This window comes from Embiotoca jacksoni, unplaced genomic scaffold, assembly GCF_022577435.1.
Source record: "Embiotoca jacksoni isolate LCO1_2020_lvr unplaced genomic scaffold, fEmbJac1.0.p SCAF_9, whole genome shotgun sequence".
Lineage (NCBI taxonomy): Eukaryota > Metazoa > Chordata > Actinopteri > Embiotocidae > Embiotoca > Embiotoca jacksoni.
The window spans coordinates 7,818,604-7,842,230 of NW_027185447.1; the positions used below are offsets into that span (position 1 = coordinate 7,818,604).

Below are 23,627 nucleotides of genomic sequence, written 5' to 3' on the forward strand. Positions count from 1 at the left end.
TTGCACTATACGATTGTTTTACATCACAAGTTAAGAGTATTTTAAATCAAGTATTGTAGTCCACGTTTGAAATACATTTCTCGCCCTCCTGTAAAAAAAAAAAGCATCTCGACTAAAAATAAATTAAACTCGTGCAACAAAGTGGGTGATACGAGCGTGCCGGTAGTACATCGGGAGGAGGTTGGGGATGCCGTGAGTGGGAGCCGGTTAAGCTCCGCCTGCTACAAATTATGCATGCAGTAACCGGGGAGACTGGGGGGAGTCGCGCCCCAGCAGCGCATCACGACTCGGTTCAAAAGCGCTCGTGGCGAATAATAGAGAAGAGTGCCCGCGCTGCCGCGGCGGTGTAGAGTAAAATCAACACGGCGGCTGAACCTGGGATGCAGCACGCTCACACCGAGAAATAATTCGGTGGCGAGTTCTCTAAACGAGAGAATTGCGCTTCGCTGATTGTTCCAGATGTGGGGCGCGCCTCTGCCGAAGAATCACAGCCGCGGTTTGGATGCGAGATGGAAACATAGGGGATTCCTCTCGAGAACGCGCACAGTGAAGAAACTACAGCCGGTTTAAAAAAAAAAAAAGAGGACAAAACTGTTGGGAAGTCAAAATGGTTCAAAACGTGGTTCTGGTGTTTCTTCGCAGGAGGCTGAGCCAGAGGCCGAATGTGGAGGAGCTGGAGAGTCGGAACATCTTGAAACGTGAGTTCAGATATCCCGTTTCCAAACTACCGTCTCTTCTCGCGAATGTACTCGTGTTTAAAATGGAATATGCGTATTTAAAACACGTCTATAGTATGACAGGGATGTTGCATTAAAGATGGCACAGATTGTCTGGTGGTGTGCATTATTCAAGACCCAAAGAACGCATGAGTGCACATTCCCTTTCTGTACTCTAAATATTGTTTAAGGGGAAACTAATATAATATAATATAATATTGCTTTTTGGCTTGCTGACTTAATAGGATTTCTAATTTGTGTTTTCTTTTTTCTCAGAGAGAAATGACCAGACAGAACAAGAAGAGAGAAGGGAGATCAAACAGCGGCTAAACAGAAAGGTGTGACTGAGTATTACACATATATTTAAAAAAAAAAAAAAAAAAAAAAAAAAAAACGAACACCGAACCAATATCAAGCAAATACACATTATGGTCATAAAGCACATTGAGAATCTGATCCCTTCAAAGTAAACAGCAAATGTTTGAGATTTTCTTGTGTTCCAGCTCAACCAGCGGCCCACAGTAGATGAACTGCGAGACAGAAAGATCCTAATCCGCTTCAGTGACTATGTGGAGGTGGCCAAAGCTCAGGACTACGACAGGAGAGCAGACAAGCCCTGGACTCGTCTCTCAGCGGCAGACAAGGTGTGTATTTGTGCCTGAACACAGTCAAGATTACGGCCCCATGTTGACCTTTATGACATGCCACGAATCACTTGGATTTATCAGCAAAACAAGTTCCATATGTAGGTCAGTCTGATTACAAAAAAAAAAAAATCCCCAATTTCTGTGACCCGGTGCTCAAGACTATCACCACTGCATGATGCCGGTATCAGCTTAGCTCGCAAAATCCCCCGTTCTCTTTAAAATGTTTTGCCTGATTATATTTTTTCTTGGTCCTGTTCCCACTTTGCTGTGCAGAGGTTGCAGCACCCCGGTGGCTCAGGATGCACTTAGGGATGCACTGACGGTTGTTTTTCCACTCCCCCCCCCCCCCCCCCCCCCCCCCCCCCCCCCACAGGCCGCAATCCGAAAAGAGCTGAACGAGTTCAAAAGCACAGAGATGGAAGTGCATGCCTCAAGCAAACACCTAACGAGGTCAGTATTGTGAAGTGTGTGTGTCTGTGCGTAGTGTTTGGAAATGCATGCATGTCTATTCTGGGCTGCCGCAGTCTAAATTTAGCTCTCCTTGCTCATCGAGCGAGCACTGCGGAGCTAAAGATAGATGGGAGTGCTTCTAAACTGGGGAGGGGGAGGTTTGTCCTCTGGAGAGCTCGGCGCTGCCGGGCTTGGAGAAATGATGAAATGCTACGGTGTCCTTGGCTGAGCTTGTTTGGAAAGCAGGGGGACCTTGTTGTGAGTTGTAACAGTGAACCAGAGGGAAGATAAGAAGGACAGCACATGTCCAAGCCTCTCAGCAAATTTATTGGCCGGGCTTAAAATAGCTCCCCAGAACTGATTCATGGCTGCAATAATAGCGATGACAAAGGCACCCTCTGCGCTCACGTTTCGTACCTTTCCCCCTTTACACACGGTTTCACCGCATGTTTTGTCTCCGCAGGTTCCACCGGCCGTGAAAGTGGGGAGTTTCTTCTGTGAAGAAATGCCGAGCTGAGAAATTTTCTGGAGCTGCTCGAAGCTGCTCAGTGGTGACAGTTCAAAGAGCCTGGAGCCTTTTCGTCTTCAGCGTGTCTTTAACATTCTTCCAGCACCCTCGTATTATCCGTATGAAGGCGCGGGAGAGAAGATGAGGGTGATGTTTGTGGCAGTGTGTCCTGGAGACTACTGGATGCCAAATGGAAGCTGGCTGGTGAAAGAGACTTTGATGGAGCCTCTGACTCTCAGGACAAGAGCGGAGGGGGAAAAAAAACAAAAAAACAATCCCGTCATTCAGTCATTGTTGTTTTTTTTTGTACTAATTCATGAACTCCTTTGACAAGGCGGTGTGAATCCGTGTAGTGGGAAGAAGTTGTGCATGTGACCAGCTTCACATTTTCTTAACTGATGAATAGTGTGTCACTTGGACTGTGTAAAGACTGTGCAGTCTGGGGGAGGTAGTATTGGGGATGAATTTGATATCAACTGTACATACAGTATGTCAATCGGAATGGGACCGTCAATGTCTTCACTGAAAAGAGAAATACCTTTGTAAGCACTACTTGTCTTCAAAATACAAGGTCTTTTTTTAAGAATGGCTTATCTCGTTTGTTTTTTTAACACTTTTATTTGCAATTTAAGAATAAGGTTAAAGAATTATTAAAAAGCAACGAGGATCTCCAATGTTTAGTTTTTCAGTGCTTAACTAACCTACATGAACAAATCAGGAATTTATATTGAAATATCACAGAGCCACAAAGACACAGAAAAGCGAATTACCTTTACTTACTAACAGTCACACCAAAAATGATTGAATTTATAAATAACATTTGAATAACAAAACATTACTAATAAAAAAATCGAACATAAAGGAACAACACATCCAGGTCAGAATAAACTGAACACATCTGCAGACAATGAAAGCAGAACCTGGAAAGATTAACACTGCATACAAACTTAAAATCAGCACAGGTCAGTGTGCATTACACAATGAAATACACAACCTGGTTTATTGTGTCCAGACCTCAGTCACGACTAAAGTGGACTCCATCAGGGGAAAAACAAAGCATGCAGTCCTCTCTTCACACTCTGGATCTCCCCTTCTTGCTACAGACGGCACACAAGCACAAAGAAACAACCAGGACAGACAATTTAAAATGTTACACAACATAGTCTGAGTCATAAATTCTTCCAATACTGGATGTCACGTAAAGGCTTTCAGAGGAGAATTTTTTCTCTTGACGGAGTGAAGGACACAACTTAAAGCCAGACCGAATGTTCTGCTTTGTTCCATGCTGAAGCGCCACCTGTGCTCGTGTTTACTCACCATCTCACTGAGGAGTCTGTCCTGAACCGACTTCATGTCTTTTCTTATCAGGCCCATCTGAAATCAGCAGGTAGAGCAGCGTGGTATTAGCGGTGTTAACACAGTACACGACACAGTCAGGACAAGCAAGGGGTGAGACAGATGAGATAAGAAAAATGTTATAAAGGCCACTCAGCGAAAAAATTACCGGACAGATTGACTGCTTGACAGGATGAGGTGACATGTCCTACTTTTGGTTTGGATTTAAACAGCCAACTGGTCTCTCACACTTCAGCAACACAATGAAGCGCATATTAGATGTCAACTGTGAAGTTTAGGCCGGAGGGTCTGACCTGGGATGTGAATATTCTCTTCTCAAACTCCACACTGTGACACATGTTGCTCTGGAGGGCCCTCTTCAGGGTCTCGTTTCTGGAGGAAAGGAAACAGACAGTCACACAACCACATGAAGGGGAGACACACAAGCTGGAAGTAAAGGAAAAATGCAAATATACTGTGTAAACCCACAGAGGAAATAAATACTGAATGCATAGTTTCTACAACAGCACTTAGTGTGGTTCACTTGACACAGTGACAGTATTTAAATGGTTTAAAGAAGTGACTTTTCGAGAAGTTGTATTTGATTTCCTTTACATGTTTTTCATGGTACGTCTCAACACTTCAAAGGATGTCAGGGATTCAGAATCAAAACATTTTTTTTTTTTTAACAATAAATGATGAAGCAGAAAGCTTGAAGTCTATAAACCTGTGTGAACATGAATCTGAAAAATTCGAAGCATTTACGTGACCACCATCTCAACTGCTCTGGATGAAACTACTGAGTAAGATGAGAAAGAACTGACCACTGACAAAATATGGTGAAAGTGTTTGCCAGAACAGACAACAGTCCCTCTCTGTAATTATGTGGCTAAATGAAGCCTCAGCTCGCCCATTCAACACATCACCTCTCAGAATGTGATGCTTTTCAGAAGCGGGAAGTCGCACTCACAAGGACAGAGAGGGAACAACCAACGGAGTCAACTCAACAACAGCACATTTTAAACAAAGTCAGGCGTAATAGAGGGGCTGATACGAGTTACTCTTGAGCTTGTCAAGCGAAGAACTAATGATGAAATGCTGATTTTATAACCAGTCCCACAGAAGAGGACCCTCATTGGATCATGTGTGCTAATTAGAGCACGAAGAGGGTGACTCATGTTGATGCATTTGGATGCTTTATATACATATTTGGGTGCTGGCGGGATAACCGTAGGGGACTGTTTGCTCCCTAAACATCACTAACCCAGCTTAGTAACACAAAGAAGTACTGACTACATCCCTCCAAAAAAACAGCTTGTGCTGTAGGGTGCATATTTAGTTTATGATAAGCTCGAGGAAAAAAAACGTATTTTCCAGTCCTACTTTTTAATCCTTGTTCTACAGAATAAACAAGTGTGTTGTTCAACATTTGGGTTTCAGCCTGTGGGGGCTACAATGATCAAAGTGAGGCACTAACAACGCTGCTCTTTCATTGCTCACACAAACACACACACAAGCCTAAATTTCACCTCCTGGTTTCCTGCTTCTGGTAAGAATGGAACGCTATGGTCTGCTTTTTCCAGTGAATCTGTGAAAGAACAATGGTCAGACGCTGGTCAAATGAACAACGCGTCATATTAAGTGGCGGTTAGTCTCACAGAAAAGTATAGAGAGAGAGATCTTGTTGTTTCTCTCCCAAAATGTTACAGCATGTGTGTCTGTGTGTGAAAGAGACAGAAGAGAATGCAGGAGACAGAAAGAGTCAGAGTGACCTACAGTGAAGTCTTTCTCCATGCTTTTCAGCACTGTGTCACCCTGCTCCAATTTGTGGATCTCTTCCAACAAGACCTCCTTAACCTTTTCAATCATCTCAGTCCTGTACACAGCAGAGAAGATTACTGGGTGAAAAATAAATCTAAAATGACGTGCAAAACATAGACTGTATTTACTGGAAAACAACACTGTACAGATGGAAAACATAAAAAATACAAAGTTAAAGTTTTACTAACTGAGTAAACTACAGTGAACTGCTTTAGAAAAATAAGGAACGGCTTCCCAGTTGTTTTTTTGACATTAGAAGTAAAAAAAAAAAAAAAGCCATCAAATCAAGTTATATCTTTGTGGTAATAAATGCTGAATTTGCACATTAATTGTATAATCATCAGTAACCGTGAGTAACCTTTCTGCAGGTATCTCTCGTCTCTGGAGCTGCATGTTTCTGATCTGGAGTTACTGACCCCACTAACCTGCCTAGTGTTTATTCTTTATTGTCTCTATGCTGTTCTTTTCTTTCCCCGCTCACCCCAACCAGTCGAGGCAGATGGTTGCCGACCTCTAAGCCTGGTTATGTTTAAGGTTTTTCTTCCTTACTGTCGCTCGTGTGAGAATTGCTGGGTTCTTCTCTATAATGTTTTAAATTCTTGACCTTCGTATTTAAAGCACAGTGAGGCAATAAAATTGAATTGAACTACATATGACCACTGAACAGAAAGGTTAGCTTCATGGTTTGTTTCCAACACACGTACATACTAACCTGTTTTTGGTAACTTGCACATTAATGGAGGAGACGTGCTGCTGCATGGTCTTCAAAGACTGCTTGTTGTAAACCTCTATTATCTTAGAACGGTTCTGAACACAAACACATGTGGTGGCATTTAACAACAGTTCAGAAGCTCAGAATTTCATAATTATTAGTGTTCAAGACAAGTCATGAGAATAGACTACATCTAAAACATTTTCAGTGCTTTCTTAAACATGTTAAACACACATGTCACCATGTGTGTTTAACATGTCTAAAATAAATCAAAGAGTTTCATTAACAAGGCAGCAACGTAATGTAAAGTATTAAAGAAAGTGTTGCCCTGTTGACTTTATAAATGTGTGTTTTTGTATGAATGTCTAACCTGGAACTTCTTATGTAGCTCAGAGCTCATATGCTGACCCAGGTTATTTGGGTTTACAGTCATTTCTCTCAACTCTAAATCCTCATCCCTGTCCATGTCTCCGTCCACCACTTCTGCCTCCCAGTGGCTGGAGCTCATGCGAGAGGAAGACATCACCTGGCTCAACTCCTCCAGAGCAGACGCTTCTGCGACTGTGGGTAACAGAGGGTCCAGTGATTAGAGAGTATCAGAAGGGCTCGACTCACATCTTAACAAGTTGTATCATAAAAAAAAATATTAAAAAAACAGTTTTGGCTGTGCTTCAATAAATATTTTCGCTTTGTATACCATCCAATACACAAAAATGTAAAGCACATCGAATTGTAACAATATCTTTTGTTCTGGTATAAGTTGACTTTGAACTTTTTTGTGATTTTTAATGGTTAAAAAAAAAACAAACACAAAACATCAAAAGATCTGTTCCCTGCCAAATCACTCTGAATCTCATGTTGGGTAAAAACAGAGGAAAAGGGTACCTGCGCCATGACTTGTGTCTTTTACAGTCTTATTCTTGGTATTTTTATTTTCTTCTGATATTTTCTTGGTAATTTTAAAAGTTCTATCCTTTGGCCTGCTTTCTTTGTTGTCCTCGTCCTTTAAACTACTTTTCTTTCCCCAGCAGTGGGCCTGACCATGAATCTGCTTGCTGAAATAACAAGGAAATGTGTGTATTACCCTACGGAGAGGCGAAACATTATTTAGTACTCATGTTTCAGTACGTAAAAGTACATTTAAGGACCTATGTATTGGATTACTTGTGTAGTATATAAATGATCAGTTCAGGCATCAGATCATAGGATCCAGTTGGCCTTAATTATAGAATATTACACTAAAAATTCAAACCAACAAAACTTCTTTGTTTGTTTATGAAAATGATGGCACACAGTCACCATGTATTTTAAAATCTGACATGATGGCATTCATAATCGTTTGTGTGATTGATGCCGGTGTTTTTAGGCTCTGGATAGGGTTTCTGGGTCGGTGTTATTCCATCCAGAGTACTTTTTCTTGACTTAATATACTATTAAATTTGTACAATTAATATGTCTTACAGGACTTAAACAATTTCCTTGGCTTCATCCGAGGAGAACGCTGCCTTCTCATCTTGCTTTTCTTCCTCTCCTCCTTCTCATCTTCCTCAGAATTGCTGGACAAAGAGATGTGGCGCTTGCGACGGGGTCCTGCAATAAGAATTTCATTTTAAAATACTTTACATGTTGTGCCACTTCATCTTCACTCTAAGATTTCTTCTAAAACAGACCTCGCTTGGGGGTTAAGATTTCAGTAAGTAGGACATCCAGGCCCAAAGAGCAAGATGAACACAACAGATATTTTACCTGAGACATGACGCTGTTCAAGTGTCAGGTCTCGGTCTGGAAGTGGTGATTTCTGTCAGGATGGACAGTAATGTGTTAGCTGTTTGTTTGATGGCTACGTCTATTTAAAAACCACATTTCAGGAACCAGTTAGTGCTTTTCAGTGCTCCCATCTATCCAAACAGTCATAATAATGCAACCATAAAGAATAAAGTGCAGTAAAGAGCTCCCACCTCTATTGTACAAGACCCAGCCAGGGAAGCAGAGCGGCTGTCCTTAACTCTTCTACTGAGTACGGATGACTTAGTGGATGACTGGCTGAGTGAAACCCGGGATACTGAAGACACTTTACTGGAGACAGAGTGGCGACTGTGGTTAATGGTGTCTTCAGGGAATGGTGACTGAGGAGAGGGCACGGGTGGCTTGTCCAGTTCAAGGAATGTGGATGTCAACAGGGGCCGAGTGGACAGAGACGAAGCAGACTTAGCTGATGATAGGTGCTGCTGGACCAGACAAATAAAAGATTGGAGGGGTAAGGAAAGTAAAGAAAAATTAGGGACAAGAAGAAATATGGCAACTCATTTAGTGGTTGTCTAATCACCATGTCTGCCATGAATTAGTGACAGTAAATTACATTTTCCACAATGCATTGAGAATCTCAGATGAAGGGCGACAGTGCTATTATATGCTCTGCCTGCAGTTAAATAGGTCATTTCAATCATGCTACTCATCTGGTCAGAACATCATCTGCAATTTCAACATTTTCTATATAATTACATGATGTACTTATCATAAAATCTTTCAAATGGCTTGGTTAAACCCAATTCATCTCGCTTTACCCCGAACAACTGTTAGCAGTTGAGGGTTCAGCAGTTTAAGAGTCTTTCTGTCTGAAGCTGCCTAAATAGAGATCCTGAAACCTTAGGAAATGGTTGTTGAGTGAGTGAAGTGTTCCGGCGTCACGTTCTCTACCCACATGTTCTCGGCTGGTCTGGGACTTTCGACCAGCGATGCTTAGGTCACAGACCTACTTTCTTAAATTCTAGGTTGCGGGTAAGAAGGCCTTCAGTCATCTAATAATTCACACAACCGTTCATGTTACTCCAGTTGATTCTCGCATGCCTGTCGGGTGACGTCAATGACTTCTCTGTAGAGTAAAGGTGTGCGAATAACTCAAAGATGCTAAATACCACAGAACTTCCCACTGCTCATCAAAACTGATGAAGACTCTGACATGAGATGTTAAAACATCTTTAAGATGAAGTGAGTTCAGTTGCATCTGAAAACTAAAATGTATTCTTGACAAGACTGCACATATGCAGTACCGTTAAAAAGTTTCAAGCACTTATGAAAGTGCTGTGAAGTGAGGATTCCTTCAAAAACAATTCAATGATTTCTTATTTAAAACAAGGTACATTAAGGCAAAACGATAAAGCAAATCATTATTTGGCCTGACCACACTTGCAATCGACTACCTACTTAGTTTATTTAACACCTACAAATATTTCTCAGGTATATTTCACTATCTGCTAATGGAATCTTTGGAAATCTAAGACCTTCTGCTATCTTTTAACACAAATACAAAAGATATCAAATGACAAAAACATTTTTATGCGACATCTAAAATGCCTGCCTTTGCACAGTACTGTATATCGCCAGGGTGAAGGGGGAGCATGTATTATCCTACACTGAATGTCATCCTAACCCTTGACACAGAATCCATGAGCGTGACATAAAGGTGATGTACCTCGGCTGCACTCGGCCCATTGAGGGGACTGAGCGGGGGGGTTTGACCTCTCAGTAAAGGCAGGGAGGGCACAGACCGGATGGACCGAGTCTTGGATGAGATGCGTTTCTTTTCTGCACTGTAGGAAGTGGAGGGCTTGCAGTTGCCTTTACTGCTGACTGCAGAGCGAGGTTTGGGTAGCAGCAGGATCGGCAAAGGGGTGTCCTGACAGGGAGGGTCAGGGGAGGCAGGGAGTGGGGATCCCCGCGGGGTGAGGAGAGGGGAGAGAGTAGAACTCAAGGTCGGGGCTGACCTCTCGGCAGCTGTGAGGGTCCAAAATAAGCACAGATGTTCAAACAGCTGGCTTCAGAAGTTGGACAGAGAGCAGAAGGTCATTATGTACATGCTTTTCTACATATCACTTTACAGCTAAGAGGTTGGAGAGCAAAAGGGTTCTTTATGTAACACTTTTTTGAGTAAAAATGCATCTTGCGCAGCCACACAGTTTGCACAAATAAATGCTTTATATAAAATGTGTTCAACATTTTTGGTTTTGGGTAAAGGATATTCTTTTGAACCTGAACCGTGTCAGGTGGGACAAGTTCAAATCCTCTTTTCGTCTTTGAGAGATAATATATATTTCAACACGGCTCCAGCCACAGCCTGTGCCACATGAGGACTTCACTGACTGAAGTCAGGCCCTGCGCCCGCCTGAATAAATCTCAGAAAGTAAGTGCCTGTGAATTAGGCACACTTAACCCCTCGAGCTGGTTAAATAAATTTGCAGTGTTGCCCTACATTGTGAAAATAACAGATTATCTTGCCAATACTGTCACTGACAGGAAACAATTTTTGTCAGCCGAGTGCCAAAAGGGGCTATTAAGTAACGCATGTGGCCACAGTGATGGAGTTGAACCATTTGATCAACATGAAACATTTAACAGACATGAACTGATGTCAAAGGAGTCAAATGACTGTTATCTAACTCTTGATGCGGATGAGTGGCTCTCTGCAGAATCTTACATCTCATGGTCTCGATGAAAGGAGGGGATGGACAGAAAGAGGTCTGGCACGCAGCCCAGGAATCCTTCAAAGCACTCATCTGTACTTGAGCAGTCGTGACACTTTTCTTATTCAACGTCGAAGTGTCTTGAAGAACATTCTCAGGTCTTTTCTGCTGAAAAATTGCAATTCTGTTATGAAGATCTGTGCACATGAAACTCATTCAGAAACACACCACACAAGTGTAGGCTTCAAAAACATGTCTTATGTGCAGCTTAACATAAAATATATCTTTTGTCCTTGGATATAAAATGAGAGACAGGATGCTGTATGTAAATATGGCTAATTGCTTTCCCGAAATGGCTTTAAGAATGTTTCTAACTGGGAGCAATAATTATAAAGTGGTCATTCATAAATGTCATAATTTTGACAGACCAGCACAATTCATTCAGTTAGATCCGCTACAAACAGTATATTCTTTTTAAATCTATCTGAATGGACATGTTAACATGCAGGCTTACATTTGTGCTTTGACAATAGACTGTCAGAATCTACTAATATGTAAATCTGTCAGTTGCCCTACATATCATTTTATATATTTTTTCTGTGGAGGATTTAATGAGAATTTTTCAAATGGGACCATGATAAGTCAATCATTACAATAAACTATTCTCAGCTGATGAACTTAATTCACAGTCTGATGGAATTCTAAATTTAAGCTAGAATCTCCTGGATAGAAGGCTGGACTCCCACCTTGAGACCAGATGGCGTTTTCTTATCTGACTGGATGTTGCTGTCCCGTGTCCTGTAGTTGTCAGTGGATTGCTCAGCGAAGGTGTTTTTTCTCTTTACTTTTGGCACTTCTAAAAAGGGCTTCTCACTCTTCCCCTGCTGGTCAACAAAATACTGCAACTGTCTACTACTACAACAACTGTGGTGTTATTTCATGCAGCAAACAACACAATCAGCAACTAATTAGTCTTGTATATTCTAGAGAGATCAGTAGCAGGAATGATTTTCAGATTGCGTGATTTTGTTTCAAAAACAGTGATTAGTTGGACATTAGTTAGAGCAGTTTTATTCACATTTCTGTTAGTTCTGAATGGATGTTACCTAATGCATGTTTACTAGCGACAATTTTTAAAACAAATATAATTATCAAATGCCAGTTCTTAAAAAATGCCTGTTTGGTACACTGTACACTGCTATGGTCCCACAACACATATGGAAACAGAGCCTAAGATTAGTCAAATTACTGCAAGTCCCCAACGAAGTGTGAGCAAAGTGTGTGTCTTCTTATGTAGAGATGAGATGCACATCATTTTATCAGGATAACAAAAACAAATGAACACAGTGGCCTCTACCTTGGAAGTGCGTGGCTTCTCCGATACAGACTCTGACTCCAGCTTCTTTGAACTTTTGGTTGTTTGTTTGCTGAAGGTCTTTTTTTGCTTCATTTTTTCCTCAGTATTCTCCAAATGATCAGTCACAGTGTACTATTTTTAAGGGACAAAAACAGCTTTATGTTACTCTATTTGCAGCTGTACTACAGAAAATCAATCCCACAAGTGTTTGTGTACCATGTCCTACGGATATGGAAACTGCCCGAGCTAAATTCTGATGTATAATACTTTATTAAAAACTAGACCTTGAATTGCAACTGCGAGTGTTTGTAATTTCAGATTTTTGGCTTTAAAACAAGTAATATCTAAGATATATGTATTATTAATTTTAATGAATTGTTACTCAAGTAGTTTATTTAAATACAGACACAAGTTTTCATCAAGGTGTTTTTTTGTGTGTTTAAGTGAGAAATAAAGTTTGTGAGTGTCAAAAAGACGAGAACTGACTGTGAAAACAAACATTTCATAAAGTGTTTGGAGCCATGATTCAGTTTGACTTGTTGAAATGTTTGTAAAGCCTGTAACTGACTGTAATGGCTCTAATGGATGTCTGCTCCTTTGTAATGTTGACTTTGTACACAATAATGTGCATCATAACTTTAATCAACTGAATATCAAAATGGTAATTTGGTCTGGGCAGATGCACAATACTTTATGAGATAGATATTGGACTAAAAGCTTTGTGCTCGGACAAACCTAGCCGTATAGGTGTGTATTTATTCAGCAGTGTTTAAAAAAAAAAAAGGACAAATGTATGTTTTAAAAAAATAACAAGAAAATAAAGGAGTGTTTTGCCTTAGGAGTAGGCAGCTTCTCTGGTTCTGACTGGCTGTCATCAGTATCTGGCACCCTGTAGCTTTTGGCAGAGATGGCTGCAGCTCTCTTGGGCCTCTTGCCAGCTGCATGTGGTCTGCTGGGTGCTGCTGCTGCTTTCTTTGGCTGACCCACTGCCTTCTTCAAATAGGGCTTCTTCTGATACAACAATGACACACTGTGGCTAACTGGGATAGTGCATCACTGGCATATAAGCATATTATTTATAAACAAACAATAAAACGTCTTTACCTTACTGGGCTTATCATTGGCCATTACAGCTTTTGCAGAGAGAGGGAAGAAATCCGGGGATTCGTCTGCAATGAAAGACAACACATTGTATGCATTGGATTGCTAACATCTTTAAATAACTGTATTTACATGAAGTCTTTAGCCTTTATGTGTGGTTTTAACGGCTTACCTGAAGTATGAGGTGGCACAGCTTTAGGTTGGACGGGTGCCTGCCTGGAGTATTCGTAAATTTTAGGTTTGGCCTTCCTGTTTGATTCTCTCAGCCAGCTGACTTCTGTCATGGCATTGTCAGTGTCTGTGTCACTGAACAGATGCTTTTTCACATATCGCTTGTTCTGCAACACACAAAGGTAGCAGAGGAAAGATAAGTCTGACAGAGCAACAGATCTGTGCTTTTCTACAGAAGCACATCATGCAGCAAGTAAACATACATGTTTCTACAGACAAAGAGAGACATGCAAATGTTCTTTTAACGTCTCTAATAAAACACTTTAGTAGAATGAAAGCATACTTTTGCTGCAGGTTGATCTGTCTTGGTTGTGCTGATGAGTACTGAGGAGCTGTCGATACCACTGTCAAACAATATGTGAGTTTGATTTTATACAATGTCGTGATAAAGAATTTCGATGGCTGTATTCTACTGGCTGACCCTACCTGCTCAATATGGCAGACGTGTTTGTGAAGGTTTTGTTAGACCCCTAAAGTGCAATAAAAGAGACTTTAAACACTAGTGGCATTCTAAAGAGTCAGGTATAATACATCCAAATATATGAAATAACCAACATTAGTAATATTTACCCCAATACTCATCGGTGCATCAATATTGAATGAAAAAATGTCTCCTCTGTACAACAGAAAACAAGGTATTAAATACGTTTAAAAATACACCGAAAGAATTGACTTCTCCAAATGTCTTATAACTGACGTATATTACCTCTTCCTGACAGACTTTGTTGTGGTTTTGATGTGAGCTTCTATTTGGCATACAGCTCCAGATATTTGTCTCTATAGCGAATAAAGATCATCTTAAGTAAAACAATCAGGGCCAAAGTAAGTAAGGTTTAATATGACTCAAGCCAAGATAAGACGCAAATCAAGGTCTGATTACTTACTTTACCAGTTGATTGCCAGCTCATATTGAAGACTGGCCTAGTGCAGAAACACAACAAAAATTGCACTTTTACGCAAGCAGAGCATGAGATTTTTTTCATTTACTAGAGGAAAAAAAAAAAATTTGCAAGCCCTACATTTTTACCTGTTGACAAGAGGAGGAATCCAGTTCCGAGGGGTATTTTCTGCATTGCGTTTTTCGGTAGAACAGGTGCTCATCTCATAATGGCTGGAGATGAGCTTCACCATGCTGCCTGTAACTTCTGCATCTCTCTGAGTGGAGACAGTAGAAGTAGTAAGAATGACATGAAACAATCATTATAAAAACAAAAGTGGGAATAGACATCAACTTAAGCTGCATACATTTTACAGAATTCAAACCTTTTCTTTGTGTGAAAGGGTCCTCTTAGTTTCAACCTTTACGTTTGGTGGTTTCATCTCCTGATGAGATTTGGTTGTTGAGATCTTGCCTGAAGCTTTGACTGGAACAGCATTTTCCTCCATTAATGTCTGGCCTTTCCTCTTCCCTTTAGCATGCCTCAGGGCCTGCTGCACATTGGGAGTACACAACGACAAAACTGACTGGTCTCCAGTGCTCCGGTCTTTAGAGCCTCTTCTGATATCAGACATTTCTCTCTGGGATGCAGCCGGCTCCTGGGGTGCAGGGTCTTGGTTCCTCTCACTGAGGACCTGCTGCAGGCGCTCGGTCAGTTCAATATGGAGCTGCTTTTGGCAAATGCTCGAGTCTGAAACTGACCATTTCTTTGCTGAGGACTGGCGGGACTCCTGCTGTCCTGCTATACTTGAATGAGGCGCTACAGTAAAAAAAAAAAAAATTCAAAACAAAATTAAAGTTGAAATACTTTATAGAAATTATTTAACATATTGAATGTCTTCTTTAATTACCAGGTCTTGGCAGAGAGCTGATTTTCTGTGTGGGCATCACCACCATTTCAGAAACTGAGAACTTGCTCCAGCAAGAGGATCTGTAAGGTTAATATATTTAGATATACTCTATATACACTTAGGGCCTGATTTACTAAAGGTTTGCGTGTAAAATCATGCGCAAACTCCACACCACCCGCAAACAAATGTCCTAGTAGATTTACTAACGACGTGCAGTGAGGATTGCGTCTTTCAAATGTGAAATTTAACACACGTTGTCCATTTTGCGTGTTTGCCTTCATGGATATGTAATATTGGACGTTTCTGCTTGAAGGTGCAACATACTGGGAGGGAACATGCAAATAGAACAATTTAGCACCCGTAAAGATATTTACTGAACCTGAAAGTAGAAACAGGAGAAGTGATTACTTGTGTATTTTAGTACGACTGAAAGGAACGTGTTAATCAGATGCGCAAATCTGGAGAGACGGCTGCTCTTATTATTGTGGTGAGAAGGAGACGCAGGGAAACTAAAGATACGTAGAGAACGTGGTTTTACACCCGGGGAAACATTTTTGAGACGTCAGAGGGAAAGATTATTCAGATATATCGTTTGTCCAGTGATGACACTTCTGAGTTATTGAATGAACTGAATGATGATTGACAGCCAACAACAAGTAGGAGCCATTAAATACCAGCAATTAAAAAACTTCTTACGACTCAGCATTGTCCTGCGTCTGGATCATTCCAGCATAACGCTGCTCGGATGTCCCACCCAGTCCCGTTATTCAGGTGTGCTGTCACAGGTCCTGAATGTGTCCCGCAGAATTCACAGGTAGCTTCATAAGGCTACCGAGCACTCGCGAGGCACTGAATGAAAAGTCACCTGCTCATCACAGAAAGAGCTGGCCCTGCTGGTCGGTGTTTGTTAGAGGATCTCATCCACCGTCCCTCCTGCTTTATGGCCGACGTTTTATTATTAAGCCTTTTTTTTCACCTTTCTGTTTTCCCACAGTTTGACTTTCTTGCTGATAATCTCCGTTCTGGCGTTTTGTTCTTGTTATATTTATATTTCTTAATTTCAATGGGATCAGATTTCCTTTTTCCTTTTGCGGTCGCTCTGTTTTCCATTGCTGGAATCACTTTAACACACACAAACCCCTCATTTAAATACAGCGATTTGCACCTGATTTCAATGACGCAATTACTCTTAGTAAATCACCCGCCAAACGGGTGCAAAAAAAATGCAAACTTTTGGAAGGAACACGCAATTTAGTACCCTTTATTTGAGATCTTAATAAATCAGGCCCATAACGTATACACACAAACATACAACACTCTGATGGCAGTAGGTCTGAAAACAGAGTGGAGGTTATTAACAGTACTTACGTGTTTCCCCCACTACTGGGTTGGGTGTCAGGCACAAAATTATGGTCTGGAAGTAAAAAGATCAGTGATGAATTCAAATTCAATCTGAGAAGAATAACAGTGCAGCTGTATTTCTGAGGTCTACACTTAACTATAATTCAGAATAGCTATACAATACCCTGAGACTTCTTTTCTTCCCCAGAAAGAACCATATGAACTGCTTCTGCCACTGGGATGTCCTGCAAGATGTGCAGAAAAACCAAATGTAACTGAGTGATACTTAACCTTTTAAGAACATACAACTTTTCTCTACAGCAACCCCCTCGAGTCGCGGACTAAAGTCATTACATTTTGTCAGTTGAATTAGTATCCGTATGTTGTATGTAGAGTTAAGGAGGAGCAACAGCATGACAGGCTGTAAACTATACAGATTCTGTCTTGTCTGAAAATAATCCAACCAATAAATGAATGCGATGGAAACAGAAGGATAACGGAGAACAGCCCAGCACCAGACAGCATGAGGCACGGTATATTTGACTCATATGTTGGCTGCTCTCTCATTCTCAGCTGTTAATGTCAGTGAAGTCAGCGAAACTACTTTTGAACAAAATCCTCTATTGCTGCCCACTGTAACTGACTCTTGAACTAACTGCACTTTCAGCAGCCCAACAGGAGACATCACAGGGACACACACCTTCTCTTACTAGGTAGAAATCAGGTGTTTTCACATCAGTGAACGTGAGCCAGAAGCAAAGATACACATTTTTTTTTTATTATTATTTTTTTTTTTTTTAATCATTATTAGGGTCTAGGGTTATCGGATTTACTCTGAATAGTTAACCCATTAAATTACTAAGAAGAGTCCAAATCAATATTACTGTGTCCACAGTTCAGTTGTATCATACTCACATTTAATGAAAACAGTTCAGAAAGCAAAAGCATTTCTATTAACAGTAGTAGAGGAATGTTATTTACAGATGATTTTACCTTTTTGTGTTTGTCAACCTTTTTCTTGATGACCTGTTTGGCGGCTGCACTCTGTAGAGATTTATCACAGAGACAGATACCATAAAATCAAAGTAAAAAAACAGCATCAACTTTTGCATTTTGCATACAATGATGTCACATTTTGATTTTGCTGCTGAGTGACCAGTCAGGATTTAAATAGTGCACAGTATTTTGAGCACCTGTACCATGGTGGAATGCAGTATATTCCGTGTTGTGTCATACCTGCTCTTTCATGCCAGCTGCTTTTGTGCTGCCAAGGGTTGTACTGTCACTGCAGGCCTTAACAGTTGCGTCACATGAACGAACCATCTCCAGAGAAGCCTTATCTTTGGCCGTGGCTGGAGTTCCTGGAAGGGAGAAAAAAACAATGTCGTAGTTGCATTTACATGCCTTGTTTTAATTTATCTTCAGTCACAATCCCCCCCAAAAGAAAGAGAGAATAAAGAAGCTTTTACGAAGGGAGGACGACCTGCCTGGAATGGTTTGGGCTACAAATTTGTGGATGTGAAAAGGAATAGACAGGACTTAATCAGTTAGAGAGATATGAACTCAAATACAGTCACAAACGATCTCAACTAAACCCAAAAGAAAGCAAACAAACACTCGGAATTCAGCCGTTGTTCCTTTATACAGTTTTCTCTCTCAACTAAACACTTTCCTGAAGTTTATGTGTCAACACAAAGGCATCAGACAAAACTGTCAAGAAAAAAAAAAACTTTTTTTTTTTGTTTGTTTGGTTTTTAGAGATAAAACTAGTTTAGCTCGCTCTCTATATAATACTTATTAAAGTATATAGTGGTTCCTCATGAACAGCTTCTTATTATCTTATAGGTTTAATGTATGATAATTGTTTGCAGATTGTAATACATGATGAAAGTAGTATTCATCAAAGAATAGGAGTGCGACAGAAACAAAATCTGTGATCCCATAGCAAGTAAGCTAAACTGTTTTAGTCCGTTTTATATCCTTTAAGAATTTAAAACCCTATTTACTTGAAACTTTTAGAGTTTTTAAGACTTCTAAGGAAATGTAATATAATAAAATTCATACAATTATACTGGAACTGGTATGAATTTTTGATACTTTGTGGCATCACCTACTTGACTGCATAACAGCGAGGGACCTGCTTCTATGCACAACTCCTCCTGAACTGCTGCTAATGAAGGTTGTGGACTCTGAAATCCTCTTCTTGGCTGGGGTCACCATCTGGATGGAAAAGCAGAATGCACATGGGAGTCTTTAGGGTGGCCTCAATAAATGGTCAATTTAAATGTGGTGCTAAAAAAATTCCATTAACTAGTATGTTACATCTAATACCTTCCACATGAAGCTAAAAGCATAGCATCATGTACAGAATAGAAATGAAGACATTCTACTGTCATGATGGATTAAATGTCTGCGATGTCACTAACTTCTTAGTCAGGCAATTGCTGGTCAGGGATTGAACATAAAATGTCAGGTTCCCTCTGAAGTCTCTACGCCCCCTACTGACTGATCGTAAGTACTGCAGGCGTCAGGTGTACAATTTTACAGAAAAATGGCAACAAACAGTTTGGACTTAGTGCATTATTTAATTGAGGCCGCCACAACACAGAACAGTTCAGTGTAATAGTTACAAACTATATTCATCAACTGACCACAACTGGTTATCTTAACTGACTTCAGTTTGAGATAAATAAGTTTGTTTTCTCAAACTTCCTTTACTTCAAATGTTGGTTTGAAACTTTAATGCCTTTTAACAATTGTTTGTTTTCTTTTTAACAACCCACTGTTGACTCATATTTTGTAAGCATAAAACATAATGGTGTTAGTCACTACATTAACATACTCAATGAACAATTATGCAATAGTTATGCATCAAATTATACATAATAGTACACTATTACACATAATAGTATTATACATAATAGTGTAATACCTCAACAGACCTACAGTTATGTCTAAACATAAGTCTTTATATGTATGTTTATGAGCAAAATGAACAGTAAAATACCACTGTCCCTGACAAACCTATGTGGAGTAAAGTGTACTACCTTTAAACATTTTAATTTAATGTACAATACAAAACTCTTTTACCTGTACAGGTGCAGCTGGAGCAGGCAAATGGTAGGGGGCAGTACTTCTCTCACCTTCACCTGGTGACACCTGGCTCTCTGGAACAACCTGGATGGTGTGTACACGTACACGTACACGTACACACACACACACAGTACTTTTTTTTAAATGTTCAAAGTATGTCTGATACAATATAAACATGTAAACCTCATTACAAAGGCTCAACACCCACTGTAATTTCAACTTGCACCTTATCAATTTGATCTCTGGCGTCCCAACTGTTGCCAATTTAATATACTGTGATGACACATTGATCACATTATAGCTGCATTTTGCAAGTATCACGTTAACAAACCAATGATTACCTGGGTGCAGTTCTCTGCCACAACAGTTTTAGCTGTAGTTTTCACGACAGATGTGCCCTGAGAGAAGGAGACACCTGTTAATGCAAATGTGCCATGCTCACAGTCTATACTGCTTCAAGCCAAAACATGAATGTGGTTGCTTCAAAACAAATGACTTTTTATGCTGCTTTTCAATGTCATTATTGTACATCTTAATATATTTACTGGTCCTGCATGTATTGTGGTGAAACAAGAAAACCTAATAAATATTCCTATTAGTTGCAGTCAGTAAAGATAAAGTGAATAAGCCGTAGCGTCTTTACTTTGCTTTTGTTGTGTCCATAGATGTTACGAGCAGCCTGCAGGATGTCCAGGGAGGAGCTGAAACGAATGGTAAGACAGGAGCCCTCCACTGCACCAACAACCACCACCTCTGACATCTTTATCTGCAAGATTTTCCTCTTGCCCTCCTCTGCAGATAAAAAAAAAAAAAAACTGTTTGTATTGGACCACATACTTAAAAGACAAACCAGTCACATGCACATAAAAAGGTGACCTCTTCACAAAGTGCTCTTCATCAATCTGTTGTGCTCTTTTCCTGACTAAAGAAAGGACAAAAAAGACACTAATGTATGCAAATGCATTTAACAAACAATTTTGTTGTGTTTTTCCATCTATCCTTGTATGGATGGATAAACATAATACACGACATACTGTATAAATGGGTTAACTTATGGAAATTAAACAGAAATGCAGGAGTCATTGTGCTTTGATTACCTGTAACCGTATAGCTTTGGACTTCATTCTCATTGATAGATATCGTTTCCCAGTGGCCCTCCTACATTAAGGGGAAATCACGCTTTGTAAGAGCTCTAACAGATGTTGACTGTTGACCTTCCACAAGACTTTGTTGGTATCAGCTGAATGTAAATGTTGCCGTTTGATTTGCACTTTAATGATCTTGAAGTACCTGCGCCTCCTCGTCAACCAAGGAGAAGTAAAAGGAGATGCTGCGGCTGCTGAGGTTGAAATCGATCCAGAATTCCTCAAGCTTTTCATCCGTGGGCATCAGCAGCTGGCAACATAACCACAAACCTTTCAACACTAACAGTAAATGATGAAGTGTGACATGATCAAAATTTAGAGCTCTTAATTGCACTAACAAGGTAAAGGCTTTTTGGTAACAATCTGTTGTTTTTGCTCCTATGCAAATTTGGATATTCAATCATGCAGTAGTTTGAAATTGAGGTTTTGTCGAAAATCTATTAGAAGCATTGAAATCCAGTTAATACTGACCTCATATTTGTCCAGATATACTTCCAAACAAGGGTAAGAATACACTCTGCAGTACAGAGAAGACACTATTATTCAGTTGTTAAGAGTCATCGACAACGTCTGTGAACCCTTCTTTGGTTGCAAACGGCCAAATCCTGTTTATATTAAGAGAGTTTAAAGTAACATTATATTCCAGATGAATTGGCCCAGAGTTACAAAAATATTTATCCTGTAAGTGACCTATGACCAACACTGTTATTCTTATACATTCTCCAGAGTGAATAACAGTTTAATGCAAATCTTCTTCTTTTGAATGATAACCCTAAAGACCCATCGAGTCCTCCAGGCCGTGTCTTAGAAAGCACTGAGCTATGTGTCTACCTTCTCCTGTCTCCCTGCATCCCGTTCACCATATTGAGAAAACTGCGACAAGCCTGAAATCACAAAAATGCACATTCATGTGTATGAAATCAGTTTCGTACGATTTAAATAAATTGTCACAGTGGTAGATGAAAATGTAAATGCAAATGACAAAATGAACTGAAGTTGTCTCCTTTTACCGTCTCAAACTCAGAATCACGGATCTTGGCAAAGGCAGTGGCCACATGCCCCATGCTGAACCACCGATCTGCCTGCTTCTTCCTCTGGTCAGGGGTGGCCATTCTGCACAACGCCTCCATCAGGGATGACTGCAAGTCATAATCTGACGAAGAAAACATGTTGTACATTTTTGTATCTATTCCTGGTTCCGTGTGATGAGAGACTGCACTGCTCATAATAAAAAATATATATATATAAAAATAAAAAAAAACTTACCACCACCCTCCATTATTTGACCAGCCAGTTTGATCCTATAGAAAAAGAAGCAAATGTTCAAGAGTGTATGGGATAGGGTAAACATGAGTCCTAACGATGCGTACCATGAAGAAATTATAACTTACATGATATCTGAGGCATCCTGGGATGTTAGGAGCTTCTTGTCTTTCTTAAGCTCCACAGGGACTTTGTCGAGAATTAAGTTAAATTTACGAATTGCCTGTTATAACATTATGAGGACATTAATTAAGAAGCAAACACCTCCGTCTCTCAGACTCAATTCTACTAAAAAACAACAACATAGGATTTAAAAATATTTCAAACCTCTTTTTGGATCAGGGTGTAGATTCTGGGGTCTACCGCCAATTGACCGACAGGATACAGGAAGGACTCAGTGATTTTGTATGTTCCTGCAAAAAACATGTGGCAGCAAAACCGTTTAAGAGACTATGTTTTTTTTCTTATATACTGAGGGTCATCATGAAATTGTTCAAACATCTTGATAAATTAGCTTGCACCTAAATTTGTTCCTTCAAACAGAAATACGTCAAAAAAAATAAGATCACCTGAATTGATAGTCGCCCAACACAATAAAAATGACTTTTTATTTTGCAATACCATGAGAAGAATCTAACGATTGCTCCGGCCGTGAAACAAACAAGGAAATTCAAGAAATACTCTACCTTTAAGCTTACATTCTTTTCAAACACATGTTCGTTTAAATTTCCATCTGGGTGCTAAAAAGTAACAACTGAAGACCAAACACATACTGAGGATGTGATTCAAATAAAGACATGCAGGCTACAAACCATACCCTCTTTGCAGGCTTCATGAATTGCCTGTAAAAGAAAGAAAAGAAATTAGGGACACTTAACATGTTGTATTATGCAAGGTGTGTTTACCGTCAAACTCTAGCTCACCATTAAGGCATTTAAGAAGTCCTCTGCTAGGGTGAACAAAGTCTCATCCCACTGCAGGCCGCACTGGATCCACAGCTGCCTGCACTTCTCAAACCACTGCACCATGTGAACAAAAACAGGTTGAATCAACTAAGTATTTAATTACATTCAGCACACATATTACAGTACGTACACTGTGTATACTCATCTTTTTGATCAGGCCTTGAGCCATTAACCCTGCGAGTCCTTGACCACCACCGGGTAGTTTTAGGCATTTCCCACACTTGTAGAGGCTGACAAGACCCAGACTGGCAGATTTGGGATCTTTTTTATCCAAACTCTAAACGATATGAACACACTTTCATTGAATCCACAAAAAACTGACATTCACGGTGTGTCGGCGAGTGTGCTCGGCTTCATCTTACCCGGCCGATGACTTTATCCAGTTTGGTGAGAAACTGTTGGGAACATTTCATTGGGGTCTCCTCACGTATGTCCCTCTGCAAGAATACATCCAGTGCTCGGACATCCCGACTCTTCAACACCTCATCGATGACATTCTCCAACTGCCCATGAAAAAGGGTTTACTAGTTTATTTCTTGCCAGTATTTCAACAAACAAACAAAAAAAAAAACATGTAAGTATTGATGTAAGCTGAGGTGTAAAAAGCCATTCATTCCCACCTGTGCGCTCTGACCCGATGCCATCTTTACCTCCGAGGAAATGTTTACGACCACTTAACTTGTGCTCTCTTCAA

General features: G+C 40.2%; 2 protein-coding genes across 4 annotated transcripts in view; one reads left to right on the forward strand and one right to left on the reverse strand.

The window, feature by feature from the left end:
* The window catches only part of phactr3a (phosphatase and actin regulator 3a), a 38,030-nt gene extending 35,123 nt beyond the window's left edge, over positions 1–2,907 (forward strand). For all 3 annotated transcript variants that reach the window (XM_069140430.1, XM_069140431.1, XM_069140428.1), the window contains exons 8-12: positions 643–698; positions 993–1,054; positions 1,220–1,360; positions 1,737–1,813; positions 2,277–2,907. In XM_069140430.1, coding sequence (XP_068996531.1) covers positions 643–698; positions 993–1,054; positions 1,220–1,360; positions 1,737–1,813; positions 2,277–2,292 — 352 coding nt within the window. In that variant the 3' untranslated portion in view covers positions 2,293–2,907. The remainder of the gene's footprint in view (positions 1–642; positions 699–992; positions 1,055–1,219; positions 1,361–1,736; positions 1,814–2,276) is intronic.
* sycp2 (synaptonemal complex protein 2) lies at positions 1,710–23,577 on the reverse strand. Its single transcript, XM_069140567.1, has 46 exons — positions 23,554–23,577; positions 23,296–23,445; positions 23,079–23,210; positions 22,892–22,996; positions 22,786–22,810; positions 22,296–22,381; positions 22,097–22,191; positions 21,972–22,006; positions 21,716–21,858; positions 21,537–21,589; positions 21,177–21,222; positions 20,851–20,955; positions 20,658–20,718; positions 20,204–20,352; positions 19,902–19,958; positions 19,558–19,644; positions 18,582–18,687; positions 17,704–17,828; positions 17,461–17,511; positions 16,652–16,712; positions 16,495–16,540; positions 15,127–15,206; positions 14,602–15,035; positions 14,366–14,493; positions 14,223–14,259; positions 14,045–14,115; positions 13,909–13,954; positions 13,765–13,808; positions 13,622–13,682; positions 13,280–13,445; positions 13,111–13,175; positions 12,841–13,017; positions 12,007–12,138; positions 11,396–11,530; positions 10,664–10,817; positions 9,662–9,963; positions 8,148–8,417; positions 7,936–7,987; positions 7,651–7,779; positions 6,560–6,750; positions 6,190–6,284; positions 5,433–5,532; positions 5,186–5,244; positions 3,971–4,049; positions 3,639–3,695; positions 1,710–3,418 (listed from the first exon to the last, which is right to left on the reverse strand). Exons 1-46 carry the CDS (start codon positions 23,575–23,577, stop codon positions 3,362–3,364), a joined length of 4,863 nt encoding a protein of 1,620 aa, XP_068996668.1. The 3' UTR covers positions 1,710–3,361.
* Positions 23,578–23,627: the final 50 nt, after the last annotated feature.